Here is a 20,317-nt window from a genome sequence, read left to right as displayed (position 1 = left end):
AAGATCTCCAAGCAGTCCGTATCTTCAGAATAATGGATGAGAGAAGCATTGCATCGTGAATAATCGTGACTTGTGCGCCGTTTACACGGCTCAATAGTCAGTCGTATATTTAAACATCATATCATGATACGTATATAGGATGGAAAGATCACTTGCCAACGTCACACAACTCATCGAATATTGACACCGGAAAGAGTGGCCAGTCCTACTTCCTGATTCTGTAAAACAAAACCTACGAGTTCTACTATTGGACTAGGATTTAATTTCACCCAATGGATTCCAAGATTGACAAACGTCCTCCAATCAGACGACGCTTTGCATAACAAAAAGCAGCAGGTAAACTATTCGTCAGACCGCAAACACACACGCTGCCGAGGAGTAGCACCAAAGCTTAAACTGTGTCATCTAGATTGGGCCAAGGGTCATGGAGAAAAGCGTTGGTTTGATTACATTACCAACTCTAATAGTATTTATAGTGACCTCAATTCAAGCTGTAAGAGGTAAGTTCCTCAATGATCCACTTCTTCCAATAATTGAGATTATTTGTATGTCTCTCCCCAATGCTCGAAGCCATTGCCTGTGTATCTCGTGTCGCACCGAGGTGTTGAACCATCTTCTTAAGGAACGCCACGGTACATGTACAGTATACTAAACCACTGCGATGACGCTGTGGGTATGAAACCTAACGCGTTTTAGTGGCTAGTGGCGTGTATTTGCATTGGAACTTATGGTTTGATGTTCACAGCTACTGGTTACAAAACACTGCTTTAGAACAAATATTGTTCGACAGCGCTAAGATGATGGTGGCCACCGGGGTGTCCGTCCTCTCACTGCGGGATTTTCTATATCTATCTCTTCCAAACACGGTGGTATATTGACGGATTGTTGATTGCTTGAATATGAGCCGTTAACCCATTGACACGTCTGCATGTGGTATGCAATGACATTAATTTTTATCGCAGGGCAGTCAGCCAGTGAAGTCGATATCCGAAAGTCCCTGATCAGTCTAGTACTGGTCACGGAGTGTGTATACATACACGATTTGACTATCGAAATTACGAATTTGATCTCTCTAACATCATTTTGCTAACTGATGTAAAAGTCAGTTATTTATTTAGCCATTAATAATAATAAGATTGCACGACGACATTGCACAAATTCGAGACATGTGTATCAAAAATCTTTTTCGTTTACCCCTAGATAGTACTGATAGTATACTATAGATGAGTTCATGGTAGTGACAATGTCTCTAAACTCAGAGAAGCTCATCATGTGAAATGAAATGCCACGGACTGTCTCTAACCACGTATATCAGTTGTTCTTGAAATGTTAAGATACGAACGCCTCATGGTACGCTGCTAACTATGTATGTAAAGCGTAGCCCCAAAATTTCCATGCCAGAAAACATTCCTTTCCTTTCCGGCTGGAAAGTCATTTAATTGCAGGTTTGTGGAACGGATTCCTACAAGTGTTAATGCGAAATTAATAATATACTCTCTATTTATTGTTTAACAACTAGTTTTCAGTTACTGTTTAATATTAGCGCGTTAACCGGTGACGGTCATTTTTCCATAAGATTCGCTCCTCACCAGGTGGCGAACCGGTCTGTATGGCCCGAGAAGAATTAGTCACCAGTTACTATATGCTGTTTATCTGCACTGTTTATATTTGAATTAGTATGTTGACGCGAAAACATTTGTTTAAATTGGGCCCGATCGATTGTTTCGCGACGTCGAGACATTCCTGAAATTTTGCAGAGAGCTATTTTAATAGCTTAAAAGGAGTGAGCCGTTACGCAAACTACTGAAAGTTGAATTGGATTTGACAGATCGGCTTTCACCTACACGTGAAGCTAACATGTACTTTCAACTAGTTAGTGTTTGATACGCGAAAAGTAAAGAGAACTTTATACTGTGATTTGACACTGTTTAAGAATGAATTGGAAATTCAATCGTGTATGTTTAGAGATATTTCTGTGGATAGATATATTGGGTTACATTTACCATTAGGTTCGGGTGAAAGTCTCTGTCATCGGGCCAAAAGCGTGCATTTTCAGACCCTGACAGTGAGCCAACCCCTCCCCAAAACTACATCCCGCACTACAGACGGAAGGGATATCCTCAGAGAATTTGTATCCCCAAAGTCAAGGATAGACGCAAAGGTCGTAGAACGAACTGAAATTATAAAAATAAATTGCTCGGTTTATTTTCAAAGATCATGCCGGCTTACCTAGACTTAATTTATAATACTGTACGTAGATCAAAGTCAAACACCCTCTGATCTTATTCCCATTACCGGAGACTTTGACCTGTTTTTTTTTTGTCTTAATGAATTTATTCAATCTTTGCTTAATATTTTCTTTATTAAACAATATTATTTCCTTTTTTCTCTCTCACAATGGTCCTACATTTAAACGATAAGAAATGCCCTTTGATGTTTAGTCGTGTTTCGTTTCTGAACATTTTCTCAGACACCACATGGTCTGCTTGTGTGTAATCTGTGTCGCTGTCCCAATTTCTCACTTCAATGATAAATTATACCGATTCGCATATTTCAATGGTATAACGAATTACACATACTGAAGGCGACCAGATAATAGATTCAATTTGATGACCAACCGACACATAAATCTACCGCGTGCTAATTGGGAGTAGTATTAATTAAATCCGCAATAACCTTCACACTGGGTGTCTGCCAAACGTCGACAATGCCAACACGTAGTTTTAGTGCAATACTTCGTACTGGTCAGTGTTGGTAAAAAAACAGGAAAACAACACGTATTCTTAAAATTCTAGCCGTATATCAAGTTGACGAGGCCGTTGATATGATATCCCATAGAATAGAAATTCGAGCACACAGCTGTCAAACAGAATTCATGTCGAAATTGGGATGATTTATTTCGGTTTGTCTTAAATAAACTGTTTTGAACCGCAATGTTATTGTTTTAAACAGGCGATTGTCCAGATAGGAGTTTTGTGTGCGCAAATACAGGGAGATGTCTTCCTGAGGCCTGGCGGTGTGACCAGGATAATGACTGTCGAGACAACTCTGACGAAGAAAACTGTCGTAAGTACTTGTAACACTTCTGACGTGTCAAAGTCGACTTGGAAGCATTGCTTGCAGCACTAGGCAAATATTTGGTGGTTTAAGCTGGGGCAACAGAAAAACACGTAACTTTGAATGGGAAACGTTAAAAGTGTGTGAATACGTGGTATAAATGGTAGCCGTTTTGCCCCGCGTTGTTTGCTGTTGGACGAGTACATAGTGATAGGCCTCCTTAGTGGGAAACAATGGCCGCAGGGTAAGATCAATTTACTCTCTCGGATTTAACACACACACATGTGTGAAGTTGTTTAGTGGGTCACAGACAGACCTGACATTCTCATCATCACCACTTTTCATCAGAATCACGACCTAAACAATCATGACGTCACTGTGTTTCTAGAAAAAAATAAGAATAAAAATATCGATGGACGACATGGTTAGACAAGCTGGAATGTTTCTGTGTGTGGAACTTTTGTTGTACAAAGTGAAATCACGGTCGCGACTTCGAAATATCATTTTCAAAAATCAAACTGTTGGCAAGTCGGCATCGTTTAGTTACTGATAGCTCCAGCGATCAGCTAAAACTGTATTGAAATTGGCGTTAAATGACAAATCTTGACTAATTAACCAATTAGTTAATTGGGCCCGAATGGCTAATTCATAAGGCCTCTGCAACATTCGTCTCTCCTTGAACAAATAGTACGCAGTAAGTAGGCCAGGTCTGTCCACAAAGTGGAATGTCTTGACTTCACAACTAGATACAACTTCATACTACGATAGCAGAGCTAGGAATTTGGTATATGGATTTTGTCAATTCTCGTTTACTTCTTCACCTTAGATATTTAATTATAGTTGATAAATCTGATAAAATTGATCATTCCGCAACAATTTTGATGTTCATTTCATGTATGCGGAACCATACAACGAGTGTTACCACCACCACCACCACCACTATCATCGCTACCACCATCGCTACCATCTCCACTACAACAACCACCATCACTACCACCACTATCGCTATCATCGCTACCACCACTACCATCACCACCACCACTATCATCGTTACCACCACCACCACCACTACCACCATCATCGCTATCACCACAGCTACCACTATCATCTCTACCACTATCGCTACCACCTCCACCACAACAAACACGACGACCACCACCACCACCATCATCGCTATCACCACAGCTACCACTATCATCTCTACCACTATCGCTACCACCTCCATCACAACAAACACTACCACCACCACCACCACCACCACCGCTATCGCTATCATCGCTACCACCACCACTACTACCACCATCATCGCTACCACCACAGACACCACCACCATCTTCGCTACCACCACCATCATCGCTACCACCACCACCGCCACCACTAATAAAAGCACCAACTCCTACATAATAATACATATTAATATCATGACTTTCAAATATCGACAAAAATGAAATTGTACTCATGAGAAATAAGTAAGATAAAATCATATTAACATTTTACAAAATTTAGATACTGAGTGCATTTAAATGAAACGATTTAATGAATATTCATAATGAATTGTGAGACATTATCATACATTTGAAACATACTTTGAAAACAAATATAATATAAATGATCTATATCGCCAACTACATCAGGAAAATTCAATTACATGATCGCTTGTGCCCCACGACATCGTCTGCTGTTACCGTGGGTGTCTTCACTCGTCATTGTATACTTTGTATTTGCTAATCGAGTATGCTAGTGTATCAGGTCTTCATAGTTACGATCTTGGTTTGTTTTCTAAACGTATTACTTATGATTGAACCATAAAACAAGGAATGCCTTGGTCCCAAGTACATGCAGACACGATACTAAATCCTTGAGAAATATCTTTTTATCATTGCATGAGAGTCAATTCACACTGTTGCGAACGTAATCAACATTATCGAGAGATTGATGATACCTCAGACGACTATTCTCTGTAGTGGTCTGAGTTGATACGAAGTAAATGCCCTTACTCTGCAATGTTGGCCCCCCTGTCCAAATTGATTTTCCAGACAGGAAATTATATTGCTAGGTACACAGTAACAAAAGTATGGAATAAACGAAATTAAATCAATTTAATAAAGACGTCTCAGGCAGACTAGTAATTTTGCTCCTCGACTATGAGTAAATTGACAAAATTAATTGCAGAACTTGAAATTACATCTCTAATTGAGGTTTACCTTGCAGCTGTGACCGCATGCGGACTAAAACAAGTGAACTAATTACTGGATAAAACTAATAACTTTTGTCCTCGTTCGCAGCTGAGAAAAAATGTTTGGATCCAACCGAATTCCAATGTGGGACTGGAAAATGTATCTCAAGTAAATGGCAATGTGATGGAGAGGCAGACTGTGAGGATGGGTCGGACGAGGATGAAAAGCTTTGCGGTAAGAAATTAAATTGAGAGTTCAGTTTCCGTTTAGACTGTTTGAACATCTTGTAAATTGTATACAACATGAATCTAAACATATCTCAAAAGCCGACATTATATTTGGCAACAGACTCTCTGGTTGACCTATCTGTGACCCCCCATCTCACAGCATCACAGCCAAACTCTTATGTGAACGAACATGGAGTTGCAATTCCGCGAATGTGCAGAACTAAACTAAACCCTTGGTAAAATTACAATTAAAAATACAATTCGTTTACTGTTCTCTTACTTCAATAACTTTATTTCTAAGTTCCCTCTGTAAATTTGGACCCAAGAGTTATAAATTTACACGAATTTGTCGCTTAATGTTGGCGGGAAAGCAGATTGAAGGACAACACTAGATAGACGTTCTAATGAATTAATTGTATGTGTCTTCGTACCAGCAGGAAATTTGGATAGTTTCCAAATGTTTCGAGGGCGACACTATGGAGGACACAGTTCCCGCGTATTTTCGCTGAGGATTCTAAACAGCGAACTATTGTATTTGAGACCTGTTTATGTCATTGATGTCAATGTGTCTTTTTTGCAGTCAGCCACACCCTCTTGTTTATAGCATACTGGCTACGGTTAGCTAGATTTCAATGCAGTTGTTTATTGACACAATTATTTACAAAAAGGATAAGTGAAACCGCTGTGAGTATTGTTCGGACAAGATGTTACAGAAAAATATACTAGACCCGGCATGTTGAACAATACCCCCTTAAGATAACACCATTCTTTTAATAGATCGCCAAAGATGCATAGCGGTCGCGTTTACATAGAAGGAGTACTTACTTTAGGAGCGAGTCACCTACCCGCTGTTTGTTATACTCAGGGGTACCAATGAGAGCGCCGCCAAGAAGTCACAGCGTGTGTGGTGATTCGTTTTCAGTTTGTGACCACTGAAATCACCATTGTCGAAATTCTTTGGCACTACGCTGACACATTTTCGAGATCTTTACTATGCATCCTGGGTGCTAATCAAGATGTCGATGAACAATAGCTGAGGTAAATCATTAGTTTACTATTTTCAAGCGCTTCTGCTCGATTTTAGGAAATTATGTAGCTTCAAGTACCCAGCTGTGTTCCTTGCTTTACACCAAGTTTCATTTTATTTGATTTATTATGTCAAACGTAATTGAAAGCGAGTCTAGTATTTCAAGCGTGGTAAAAGTCAATTTCTAGCTATGGCGATCGGCCATGCGTTTGTCATTCAGTTTGTATTGACAAGTTCCATCTGCATTCACAATTCGATTATTTATTTGAATAAACTGTGAAACTTCCTAAGATAGATTTAATATAGGCTATCATACTGTTTTTGGAACACTGCTGGGTCAACACAATTTCCTGAAATCACTCAGAAGTGTTGAAAAGAGTAGAATAACGACCAACATCGACTGTTGTTCAAGTGAGCCGCCATCTTGAATAGTTCCCAGAATATATTGTAAAAGTTCCACCGGGTCTAGAATAACGCAGCGCTAAAAATTCTGACTATGGTGATTTCAGTCATCATCATACGCGATCATTTCTCTTGGCATTCCTGATATTGGTAAAATGGATAAACACGCCATAGAAGATAACATGCAATTGCAATATTCAGTTGAAAATATTTTCAGCAGCATTCAGCTTATAAATAGCTTATCTCCATCACTCATGAGCTAGCCTAACTGTAGACTTGAACAACTATTACTTCTACACTATTCCGCCATCCTAACTGACATCTTGATATTTTGAATTTTCCAAGTCTACGCTGACTCCTATCTCCTGCTGGTCTCGAACGGCATTCCTATATAAAGCATGATTGGTTGAATACATAACAAGACATATTCAAATCGCTCCTTCAGGTCACATGATGAATCTACAATTAGGTGTGGTCATGGAAATGCGACTCTTCAACCTCACTCTGATATCCTATTCAAATATACGCTAATCATGTAATGCCTTGCACACATTATGTGTGTGTGTGTGTGTGGGGGGGGGGGGGGGTTCATGGTTTCTAGACCAGTGAAACACAGCTGCGATCGTATTCCAGAACACCTGTGAAAATTCACAAAATCAAAATGTCAGTTAGGATAGTGGAATAGCATAGTGGCATAGTCCTTGAAGTCTACAGGTAGGCTACTCATGGGCTGAGTGAGGTTTATAAAAAGATTGTGCTTTTATAACGATGTAGCAGTTCTATATTCAAATGACTACATGCCCTATCTCAGCATTGTGATGTTGTTGATATATGAATGACATATATCTGTCTGTGCGTGCGTCCATTTGACAGCCCCATCTCTAACACCCACTGTCCAATGTTAACCCATTCTTTTGGTCGCTTGACCTTTGGTATCGACCTCAACCTTCAGAGTAAAATAGAATTTCAACAGTACCTGAAAGTTTGTATCTAGAGGCACCATTGTAGTGGTTACACTAAGTTTATAGAAAGACGCTTCAAACCAGACACAAGTCTTTGACCTTGAGTTTCATTTTCAAAGTCAAATAGCAGTTCCATCAGTTACGTATGTTCCTATGTACACCTTTCAACTTTTAGCACATATGTTTGTAGAAAGAAGCTTTCAAGTTCGATGCTGATTCTTGACTTAAAGTCAAATAGCATTTTTACGAATTTTGTACATAGGGACACAAATCAGTTTTTGTGTTTTGTGATGGATGTGTATTAGTTTTGTACAACACGGTTCATCGGGAGAAATGAAACGACAACATTGAGGAAATACAAAATATCATTTTTAAAAATTCGACAAAAAATATTCCAAACCAAAAGTGTAGCTGTATAATGAGATGAGCTGTGAGCTATGAGCTGTTTACAGAGAAATGCACAGCAAAACAAACAAACAAACAAACAAACAAACTAACAAACAAACAAATAAATATACAAACAACAGCTATGTAAAGTTTTGGTCTTGGCGTGCTATCTCTCGTGTACGTGTATAAAGTGAACCATTTGTACATATATAACACCATTGATAGAATGATAAATACATCGACATATGATTCTAAACATAAGGGGAGCACAGTGACTGTCTTATATTCAACAGTTTTCATTTGATCACCACGTCATTCTTCTCTCTAAATATAGCAAAGAATTCTTTTGAAATATATATTAACGGGACCAGAATAACCAACTGACGTCATTTAAGTACAAATGATGACATCACTAATAGTATTAGCCTGATATATTCCGAGGAACAACAGATAACTGCAGCGTAGATGACAGGGTTCAAATTACAATGAAACTTTGAAAGAAGTAAAACGATAGAGTTTAGGGCGATGACCGGTAACCGATGTAAGAAACTGTGGTATGAAAACAGAATGACTTGTAAAAAAATTCCCGTGAGAAGTGTCCAATTGTTAATATTTAATTAATTCACGGTCATGTACCCCTGGCATTATATATTGAGAAGAAACACTAATTAATTAATTGATTAACTAATTAATGAGAACTAATTAATGAGAATGTAAAAGGTTCATGAGCGTTCATTGACCGACATTGCACCGAAATTTGCATTCTGAGATATCACACAAGTTTTTAACTGAGGCATATGAAATCTTGTAAATTGAATTTCGAAATACTGCGCCACATCTCGTATTTACGTAAATAAGATTACCAAAATTACATAATTTATCAGACGTACAGTAGAAAGTCGTGAGATATAGCACGTAAAACTAAAACAAACAAACAAACAAACAAACAAAAATAGCGCCAAGAGCATTGTGAGTACAACCATAGAGTTTGGTCAATGACTGATGACGTAATTTTCAGAGGGTTTGATTGGTAAGAAATTACTCAGTCTTGGCTAGTTGATTCATACCTATCCTTGTTGTCTTTGTACAGGATACTATTGGTTGTTATTACCGGTGTGTCAATGACTTCTATGCACGTTTGTGTTTATGTTTTAATGCTGTGACTCATTATCAAGGGCATTGGTGTTTTGTTGTTGCAGCGATCTTAGTTGCTCTAGGCAAATTCGTATCACTTTGTAAATGTTTATCCACTTGCCTACCCATCCCTGTTGTTGTCTATCCACTATTCACTATTGTGTCACTCTTGCTATGGGTGTGGGTTTGTTGCTCGGTATTTTTATTTGGGTATTTTTTCCATCCAAGTTATCTTTGTAATGCACATCATCAATGAGTCTTGCTGTGGGTGTGGTCTTGCTAGACACATTTGCTAGACATATTTGACTTTAAGTCTTTCACTCATACACACACACACACACACACACACACACACACACATTTCGCCTTGCCTATACACTACTGAACATCAGTCTAGTTGTGGTAAACAAATAGACGACATCGACAGAACACGTTCAATACCAAAAGATGCTTCGACACCCTTGTCGAGCAAAACAGCAAGAATTCAAGGTTTTAGTGTCCGCCATTATGTAAAGAAAGTTTATTATTAGGTTTATTAGATTTGAAATATATTTTTTGTATAACTAGGCACATTCGGTGAAAGGACGTGTAGTAGTGATCACTATGACTGTGGAGCTGACGTCGGTGGTAACACTGGGGTCAAATGTATACCTGTACAATGGAAATGCGATGGAGCGGACGACTGTGGCAATGGTGCAGATGAAAGTGGATGTGGTGAGTATCAAGTTAAAAATAAATACATACAGAATGTAGACAGATATGAGGTAACAGAGTAGTTGCAAATGAAAAAAAAACTATGTCAAGGCTTTTGAAAACCACCCGTGTCCAGCAAACTATTGACTTCTAATAGCAATAAAACACTATTGGAGCTACTTTCAAATTTCATAAATCCATTTAAAAAACCTAAATAGCCACCAGCAACCCCCCACCCCACCTAGGAAAACAAAGTAACAAAGCAAAACAAAACAAACCAGCTAAAGAAATTGCTCCCATCGGTTGCTTTCCCATGAGTGAAGACTGAATAAAAATTAATCATTACTCTGTTTATGCTAATTAATACACACCAATCTTCCCCCACAATTCTCAATATCATAGTGATCTTCTCATGTGGCATCTTAAAGGGGTCCTCTTGGTTCTTGAATATGATAAATATGCCACACTGAGTGAATGAATATACAAATTAGCACTATTAATAGGGAGAGCTTTATAACAAAAAAAATATGTATATCAGTTTTTATTGTTGTTTGCCAGTAAAAATGTACACACTTACAAACACACAGACAGACATCATCATCAAACATTAGTGCCCCTTCGGGAGGTAAAAACGTTGATCCAAACTGCAATTTTACTGATTATAGACGAGAATTGTATGAGGACATAGAAAATGTAGTGATGTGTCAGTATTGAAAGGAGGGGAAAGGGAGAATGAATGGTGTTATAGGGTGAATTCTACCATGTCTCTCAACAATTCAACAGTGGAAATGTACACATAGCTTTCTCTGATTTGAAATAAACAGGTAACAGAACGTGTGCATATGATCAATTCAGGTGTGCAAATGGGAACTGTATTTCTGCTAGGTGGACCTGCGACCAAGACGATGATTGCAAAGATGGTTCCGATGAAGATGGTTGTCCTGACCGTACATGTGGCCCGAACGAATACAGATGTATCGACAGTTTTTGCATCCCAAAAACGTGGCTGTGCGATGGTGACTTTGACTGTTTGGATCTTTCTGATGAATCGGATGAAATGTGCGATGCCACATCCAAACCGTCGCGGTTATGCTCTTCTAGGGAGTTCACTTGCTCCAGCAAGGAGTGTATTCACTACTCATGGAGATGTGACGGTGATGTTGACTGTAGTGACGGATCGGATGAAGTAGATTGCAGTAAGTGTACTGTCGTTTTAAAACGTCCAAAAATGTCGTAGAAGACCAAGGTTACTAACTTTGGGCTTGCAACATTGCTTACATCAATACAGTGGTGTCTAGCATTTTATTAAAGTTGGTCCTTAAAAGTCCAGAACGTTAGACTCTCCTGATGTTCTTATAAATCAATATTGTGCTATACTACTCAACCCACATTTCGTTTATTCTCTATGTGAAGATTTTCCATTCAGCGAATCATTGTGATTGGAGAAAGTAAATTATTTCATTGAATAAAACACTAACACCAAAGGTAAAAGTTGAATATTTACTGTTAGATTATATGTATTTGATCTATGGCTTGACTAACCAAAGCTGTGATTTGTATAACCAAGACGGTGAATTGCTATGGATATCACCTCTGGGTTATTTTTATACCCAATTTTATGTTTATCGACATCTGTTGTCGATGAAACATTGACAGGTAATTTTTCATCTTTAAAAACTGTTCAGAATGACAGCCATGCCATTTGTCTCAATCTCAACACGTAATTACGAATTCCATTTCAAACTTAAGATAATTTGTACATTTATTTTTATCTTTTTAAAGATGGACTCAGATGTGAAGGTCAATTCCGATGTAACAATGGACAGTGCATCACTGCAACTTTGCATTGTAATGGATTTAGGGACTGTAGGGATGGCTCAGACGAATGGGACTGTGCCACAGCCGGACCAAGTTGCGATTTAAGAAATAAGTTCGCATGTAACAACACACATTGTATCGACGTTGGGAAAGTCTGTGACGGGAACGATGATTGCGGTGACCGATCTGATGAACCAGGTCGTCGTACATGCAGTTAGTAATCTTTAATGTTGTTCTTCTTCTTGGGTTCACACACGAGTCTTGGTTTCGTAACTACCATTTTCATAATTTGAACACAATGCATGCAAAGGGGAATTTGAAATATTTTGACATTGTGACATTGGGAATATAACGTTTTCATGAGATAATGGTGATCCTGACGTAAACGTAGACAGGCTCATGGCTTCTATAATTGCCTTGTAGCAAGCAGCAGATGCGGTCGATTTGTACACGGCTAGTAGTCACCTAAATGAATATGAGAAACTTGGCAACAACTCAAGGGAGACATCTCTTTCATAGCACTTATCATTCCGGGGCAGGTATTCAATTATTTTGGCGGTGTTAACCTCATCCCTAGTATTTTTGAAGAAAAATCACACTGTGGTGGTTCTTATTTATTGCAGCAAGGTGAAATCTTCCTTGCACGTGGTTGTTAAAAACATTTTCAGAATCAGAATCAGAATCAGATTCAGATTGTAAAACAAAAAAATAACCTATAAACCAAATAGTGATAGACTATGCCCCTTTTACTTCTGCTGATATGAAGATCTAGAATGACGAATATCGACACATTTATAATATGAAAAAAACATGCACCTGACTTTGGTTTGCCAGCATATTGATTTAGAATTGTTTTGAGGTTAGCAATTTGAATGGGATTCCTAGAATCATTCAGCTACGCTACTTAAAAGTACTGACACGCGTTTTCGGAATTTCTGTTTAAAGGTAATCAAATTGCCATTATTACGTGATATTTCTCGTCAGAATTGAAATGAGAGGCTAGAGTGTATTACGAATACCACACAGTATCCAACGTGTAAATACTGTGTAGATGAATACTCTTTATGTTGAGGTGTTCCGTCCAATGACCTTGGTTTTGATACACGTTTTGATGACCTTGTCAATGTCAAAGTCGGTAGCTTACTGAGCGTTTAAAAAAGTGAACTTGACCGAAAGAATAATATTATTATCCAATGATTATGGCTTCACTGATAAGATGTGAGAACCTAGGATTGAATCGTTAACCTTTAATTTCATGGAAGATACATAAGATCAGAATAATTTGTGACGTAGCATCCCTAATGATCCTAAGGTTGACCTTGATATTGTCTCTTATTAGGTGTATAGTACCTGATTTCGAGCCACCTTGTACGGTTCACCTTCAAATTGTGTTCATGCTTTTGTCTTCATATCTCAGGACTGAACGAATGCCGGAAAAACAATGGTGGCTGTTCACAACTTTGTCATGACTTACCGATTGAGTACTATTGTACGTGTAAAGAAGGTTTTGAACTGGCAGATGATCGAAAAACGTGCGTCGATATCAATGAATGCGACATTCTTGGTAAATGTAGTCAGAAATGTAAGAACACCGTCGGTGGATATAAGTGTTCCTGTTTAGTTGGTTATGACCTTAACGATGACAGAAGAACGTGCAGGCCTACTGGAGATGACCCTCGTATCCTGTTTGCTAACAGGAGAGACATCAGAGACATAAATCCGATCACCAAGGATTATCGAAGGATTATTAGACATCTTGAAGCGGCCGTCGCTCTGGATTACGATTACGAAAAGGGATTATTGTACTGGACCGACGTAGGCTCAGAGCAAATCCTCAGGTATGTTTTGGCTACTTTCAGAGATCATCAGCCGCATGATGTTGTAATTGGCCAGGACTCTTTGAAGTTGATAAATACAACAGTATATTATACGAAGTTGTCAGATCACGCCCATGATGGCAGCAGCGTTAACGGGGATGGGATGGGGTGGTGGGTGGGTTATAGGCTCTAACCAGTATGATCGGTTGGTTATCAGTTTCAATTCCTGAAATGTATAGCAAACTGAGTATTGACCTCTCTTTAGTAGCATTGCTGCTGCGATCTAAGCACATGATGTACATAATACGTATAGCGAGTTGAGCTACAACACGATGACGTGCTTTGATAATTGTGACCCTTTACTCAAGACCATGATCTTCAATGTTTATGACATGCGCACATGCAACATTAGATATAGGTCACCGGCACAAATCCATTGTAACATGTTTAAATCCCCAGACCAAGAAATAAACGTAGCCCAGAACGGTATGTTACTCTACATATCACGCAATATATTTATGGCGTTACGATTATTTTGAAAATTTGACGGACGGTAAATGGCCTTTCGATTACCTCAAACTGCCCGGCAGCTTAGGGATTCTTCCATTAATCCATTAATATATTAATATATATATATATATATATATATATATATATATATATATATATATATATATATATATATATATATATATATATATATATATATATATATATATATATATATATATATATATATATATATATATATAGGAAGTCAGTGGTAAGATTTGTCCGTTAGTACAGTGCTCGATACGTCTGCACGCAGAGCGGAGTATATGCTGAGGGTAGAAGAAAATCAAGTCGGGTTTTTCGTCTCTACAAGCCTGTTTCGTGAGTAAATCACTCGTCAGGAGATGTTGATGTACATCAACATCTCCTGACGAGTGATTTACTCACGAAACAGGCTTGTAGAGACGAAAAACCCGACTTGATTTTCTTCTACCCTCAGCATATATATATATATATATATATATATATATATATATATATATATATATATATATATATATATATATATATATATATATATATATATTATATATATATATATATATATATATATATATATATATATATATATATATATATATATATATATATATATATATATATATATATATATATATATATATATATATATATATATATATATATATATATATATATATATATACGTTCTACGGTGCGTTGTGCGATCGAATCGACTTAACTTTTGAACACTTATTTTCAAGGAAGCCACTTGAAGGTGGTGACGTGGAACTTATAATCGAAGACGGAGTAAATACCCCTGATGGAGTTGCAGTTGACTGGATTTATCAAAATCTGTACTGGACAGACACTGGAACTGATACCATTGAAGTTGTCCATCTTGAAAAGAAATATGGCGCTTTCCAGCGTACTGTGCTGTTTGATGACAATATTGACGAACCGCGAGGTATAGTTATAGATCCAGCTGAGGGGTTAGTATCAATTTATGGATTCTCTTAGACAATGGAAGATGTGTCTATGGCACTCATGCAGCCAGTGCATGGTAAAGCACATCCACTTTTCATTAGACATTCAATAAATATACAAACACTTTTATGGAAGTAATAGCATTTCAAGTTTTTGCTATGGAAGAATAGGTGGAACGCAATAATATTGTATGTCTATACAGTGATGTTGGATTGAGGCCAACCTAATCTTGACATTTTTCTACAAAGTAACTACTCAATGGCAGTAGCTGAATGCCTGCCGCAGGGGAGGTAATGTTTATCTGTCTGTCTGTCTGTCTGTCTGTCTGTCTGTCTGTCTGTCTGCCTGCCTGTCTGTCTGTCTGTATGTATGTATGTATGTATGTATGTATGTATGTATGTATGTATGTATGTATGTATGTATGTATGTATGCATGCATGTATGTATGTCTATCCGTACCACGTCGGTCTATGTGTATGTGTCTGTGAACACGATATCTAAAAAAAACACTGCTCCATTTTTCACACGCATGTGTTATGGCACTTACAAGAACTGATTACATTTTGGTACAAAACATAATTATGCATATTAATGATACATTTGCATATATGATGAGCTTTTATCACTAAGCAATGTCTCTAGAAATAAGGCTTGAAATTACACTAACTTAGCACATAAGTAATTGAATGTTCCAGTAAACATACTGTGCGATATTAATGAGAAGTTGTAATTATAAATGCATTGCGCACTGTTAATACGTCAACATATACATTTTACATATACTGATATATGTATGTGTGTGTGTGTGTGTGTGTGTCTGTCTGTCTGTCTGTCTGTCTGTCTGTCTGTCTGTCTGTCTTACATATCATTTGTTTTATTTGTATGCTTCTTGTTTGACTGTTTTGGATTCTTTGGATATTATGCGTATAGGTACATCTTTAAAACCAGATGTAACTCCTGTAAAGATAGTGTGTTATGTGTTATGTGTGATGAGAAAGTTCAATCAATTGTAAATCGGTATGCAGTACAAGTAGCACACTATGAGTGTGAGGAGTCTTAAAACTATGTTTCACGCTGAACAGCTCGTCTGATGACAATAATGCAATGAAAGTCACGAAACCTGCGACAAAACGTCGTCTGGGTTGACTGAAATCGCAATAACAATGCTACATTTTATCGTCTCGCTCAACAAAAATTTTACTACCAGAGATATTTGTCGAGCAAGACGATAAAATGTAGCAATGTTCGTAAGACATTTTGTTGAGACAGACGATAAAATGTAGCAATGGTCGTAATATATTTGATGTGCATGTATGTATGTATGTATGTATGTATGTATGTATGTATGTATGTATGTATGTATGTATGTATGTATGTATGTATGTGTGTGTATGTATGTATGTATGTATGTATGTATGTATGTATGTATGTATGTATGTTCACCTGTATGTATGTTCACCTGTCTGTCTGTTCTCCTGTCTGTCTGTCTGTCTGTCTGTCTGTCTGTCTGTCTGTCTGTCTGTCTGTCTGTCTGTCAGCCAGTCATTACTCTAACATACCGGAATGCTTACAATTGGTACAAATTTACCTAGGCTCACTCTCACACGGCCTTAGCTGAATTGTCATAATTTTTAACACGGTATAAACTTGGACCAATTTGAAAACTGTATATCTGTATAGCTATTCGTAATCCACTTTTACGATGTACCCTCAAGGATTATATAACACACTTTGAGAGTGACTGCAACAGTGAGTAGTTAGTTTTTATGCAATCATTGAGGATACATCATAAACAGTGGATTACACATAGCTATAGAGCTATCAAATCGGTAATCGGTCCAAGTTTCTCAGTATTGAAAGTAATGACTTTTCAGCGAAGCCAGTGAGTTTAACATTTACCTTGTCTTAAATTGTTTTCAATATTAACTACGTCATAGGATTTATTTTAAGAGACGTCCTTTTACCAAACGGTATTTTATCGAGCCATATTTACCACATATCCTGTTTACTGGAGGTTGTTTTGTATTTTAGATGTAATATTCACTAGATTACAGAGCGAACAAACAAACAAACAAACAGCATTTACAGGGGGCACGAAAAAATTCCGGTTACTATTAAGGAGTGATGAAATTACTGTTGATTTGACACAAAATAAACCTCAGTGGCGGTCGTTTACTGAGTATATTTTCAAACTTTTTTGCGGCTTCACTGCAATATTACGTTATTAAGCCAATAGTTAATGATGGGACGGGTGACTGCCATGAAAATGTGTTTGTGACAGTATGCTCTAATCGTTGTCACCCTGCCTGCCTGTCTGTCTGTCCGTTTGTCTCCTTCCACCTCTCTCTCTCTGTTAAGTAAAATTGGCTCTTTGAACAAAATCAACTTCAGCAATAATCAGTTACCCTGTACGTTTGCAAAATAATTAACTTTATTTACCTTACATATATTTAATTTATATCCTGTAAGAGGTGTAATGTAATGTACAATTTTAAATCTCCAGAATGCGAGAAGTAGGGGGGGGGGGTACACAAATTGAAATCTGTGTAGCCTGGGGAGGGGGCTACGAAAATTATTATATTTTTAAACAAAATATCTACAGCCCCCCCCCCCCCAATTCTGCTCATTCCCATGGCTTTTTACTCTTTGTATTTCACAGATACATGTACTGGACAGACTGGGGGAATGATCCTAAAATCGAGAAAGCTGGGATGAATGGCTGCGGTCGTAGAGTAATAGTTGACTACGATATCTTGTGGCCCAATGGACTGAGCATCGATTACGTCACACGCCGTCTTTTTTGGGTTGATGGGAAACTGCATACTTTAGGGAGCTCTGACTTGGAGGGGAAACAAAGGCTGAACATCATTGTTTCCAGTTTTCTTTTATTGCATCCATTTTCAGTAACTGTGTTTGGTGATCGTGTGTATTGGAGTGACTGGGAAACGGAGAAAATCTACTCAGCCAACAAATTTACAGGAGGTGAACAAACAATTGTAACAGACAATTTATACTCAGCAATGGGAGTTGTGATATACCATGCATTAAAACAATATTCAGGTATGTATATTTGTCTGTGTGTGTGTGTGTGTGTGTGTTTGTGTCTGCCTGTCTGCCTGCCTGTCTGTCTGTCTGTCTGTCTGTATGTCTGTCTGTATGTCTGTCTGTCTGTCTGTCTGTATGTATGTATGTATGTATGTATGTATGTATGTATGTATGTATGTATGTATGTGAGTGCATTTGTGCGTGCGTACATGTGTGCGTGCGTGCGTGCGTGCGCGCGCGTGTGTGTCCGTTTGGATAGTTTGATAGATATGCATGTATGCGTGCAGCCGTGCGTGCGTGTATCGGTGATTGTGTTTGTTCCTGTTGTTATTGTCATTCATTCATTTATTCATTCATTCATTCATTCATTCATTCATTCATTCATTCATTCATTCATTCATTCATTCATTCATTCATTCATTCATTCATTCATTCATTCATTCAGTCAGTCAGTCAGTCAGTCAGTAGATTTGTTTGAGTATCAGTTTAGATGATTTACAGTAGCCGAGTTGTTATAACCCTAAGGTACGCTTCCCAAACTATAGTGTGCTGGTTTTTTTTATTACAAGTAAATTTGTTTCCATCACCCTCGCGAGTCAATGACACACAGGTTAATAAACTCAAGCTAACTAACGTCATAGGTCATAGGTATGGCTCACTATATTATTACTACAAAAGGTCAAACGGAAGGTCAAATGTCCCAATATTGTTTCCAGTAATACGATAATACCTTATCGCATTTCTCGACTAATGTTATTTTTGGAAGGTTTTCATATCGTATCATATAGGTGTATATTTTAGGGAATTTGCATGGTCGGATTTATTACTCTTAAAACAAAGTGACGTAGAAAACTGTGACTGTCGCTCGAGTCGAGCGTTATGGTTATAATAGTTGGCAATGCGTGATGGAGAAATTGTCACCACCGTGAACTTTGTAGGGACGCAGATGTAATGATGAAATACAGTGTTGAAGCCTCCCCCTGTCTCTGATACTTTGAGATAGGTTTGTCCATAGACCCTCCACCTTGTTGGAGTGTCTATGGTTTGTCGTAACTTGTTTTACGCAGCTTTAGTAGACTGTGTATCAACTAATGGATTGCCAGCAAGATACGGGCTGAAGAATACTCGGAAAAGACAGTATTGCTGTTGTACTTGAATATCACAAAAAAAATACTTATAATCTATTACAAATGGTTACGTACCTTCCATCCCGTTATATGATAAAAGCAAGTGAACCATCCGCATAGCTACCCAAGGTTTTGTACATTCACCTTGCTTATTAGCAGACACCTAGTTTTACATTTTGAAAGTTCGGGAACGTGCAAATTGGACATTTTCTCATGATTTTAGATCTTAAAAGAAATAGTACTTCAGAAAATGTGTAAATTGTTAAGTATATTTTATAAATAGGAAATAGTCCAGCCACGGGTATAGTATCATAAACTTTAAAATACCATTTCGTGTGATTCAGAGGAAGTTTACTTTCTTATGGAAACTAAGATCGAGAAGAGAAGCAGGAAGACGACTTTCTACGACGAAAAATTTCGATTATTTGACAAAAACATCCGGAACAGGTGGCATTGATAACACATTTGGCTTGAACCTGCGATCTCAGTCAGATAAATACTTTCTATAAATGATTCATCGCTTCTCTAACCTTTGGTCGTCGGATGTTTTTCTCCATGATATACGAAACTTCATAGCTTGGATTCTACGAGCTGTGTTCTTTAGCCGTATGATCGTTTGTGTTAGGATTTTGTTACTTTCAAAGAATGCAAATCTCGCCCCTAGTCTCTTAGTCAAATAGTATTCTCTCGTCGACCCGTTATAGGTTGACCTCGCTGTTTGTGTTGCAATTTTGAAAAAAAAATATATCTTAAAACTAACAAATGTATCTTAACTGAACTGACTTGGTGACCCATGGAACACAGATGTTTTACGAATGGTTGTAAGCGGAAAATATAAGCTTATAGCTGACGAAAATGTATTCTTTGAGAGGTCATATGTTGCACGCGACTAAAAACAACTTCTGAATACAAAAGTCACCAAATATTCAAATATATATCAAAATATG

At 37.7% G+C, this 20,317-nt stretch overlaps 1 protein-coding gene across 1 annotated transcript in view; it reads left to right on the top strand.

Moving 5' to 3' along the window:
- The first annotated feature begins 373 nt into the window (after window positions 1–373).
- LOC144436288 (uncharacterized) overlaps window positions 374–20,317 on the top strand; it is a 23,432-nt gene continuing 3,488 nt past the window's right edge. The window contains exons 1-9 of the mRNA XM_078125036.1: window positions 374–500; window positions 2,953–3,066; window positions 5,343–5,468; window positions 9,941–10,087; window positions 10,891–11,268; window positions 11,849–12,097; window positions 13,302–13,726; window positions 14,980–15,203; window positions 17,858–18,258. Coding sequence (XP_077981162.1) covers window positions 425–500; window positions 2,953–3,066; window positions 5,343–5,468; window positions 9,941–10,087; window positions 10,891–11,268; window positions 11,849–12,097; window positions 13,302–13,726; window positions 14,980–15,203; window positions 17,858–18,258 — 2,140 coding nt within the window. The 5' untranslated portion in view covers window positions 374–424. The remainder of the gene's footprint in view (window positions 501–2,952; window positions 3,067–5,342; window positions 5,469–9,940; window positions 10,088–10,890; window positions 11,269–11,848; window positions 12,098–13,301; window positions 13,727–14,979; window positions 15,204–17,857; window positions 18,259–20,317) is intronic.

The sequence above is a fragment of the Glandiceps talaboti genome, chromosome 6, assembly GCF_964340395.1.
Source record: "Glandiceps talaboti chromosome 6, keGlaTala1.1, whole genome shotgun sequence".
Taxonomy (NCBI): domain Eukaryota; kingdom Metazoa; phylum Hemichordata; class Enteropneusta; family Spengelidae; genus Glandiceps; species Glandiceps talaboti.
The sequence above is the reverse complement of the archived record's forward strand: the minus strand, read 5'-3'. Positions and strand labels throughout refer to the sequence as shown.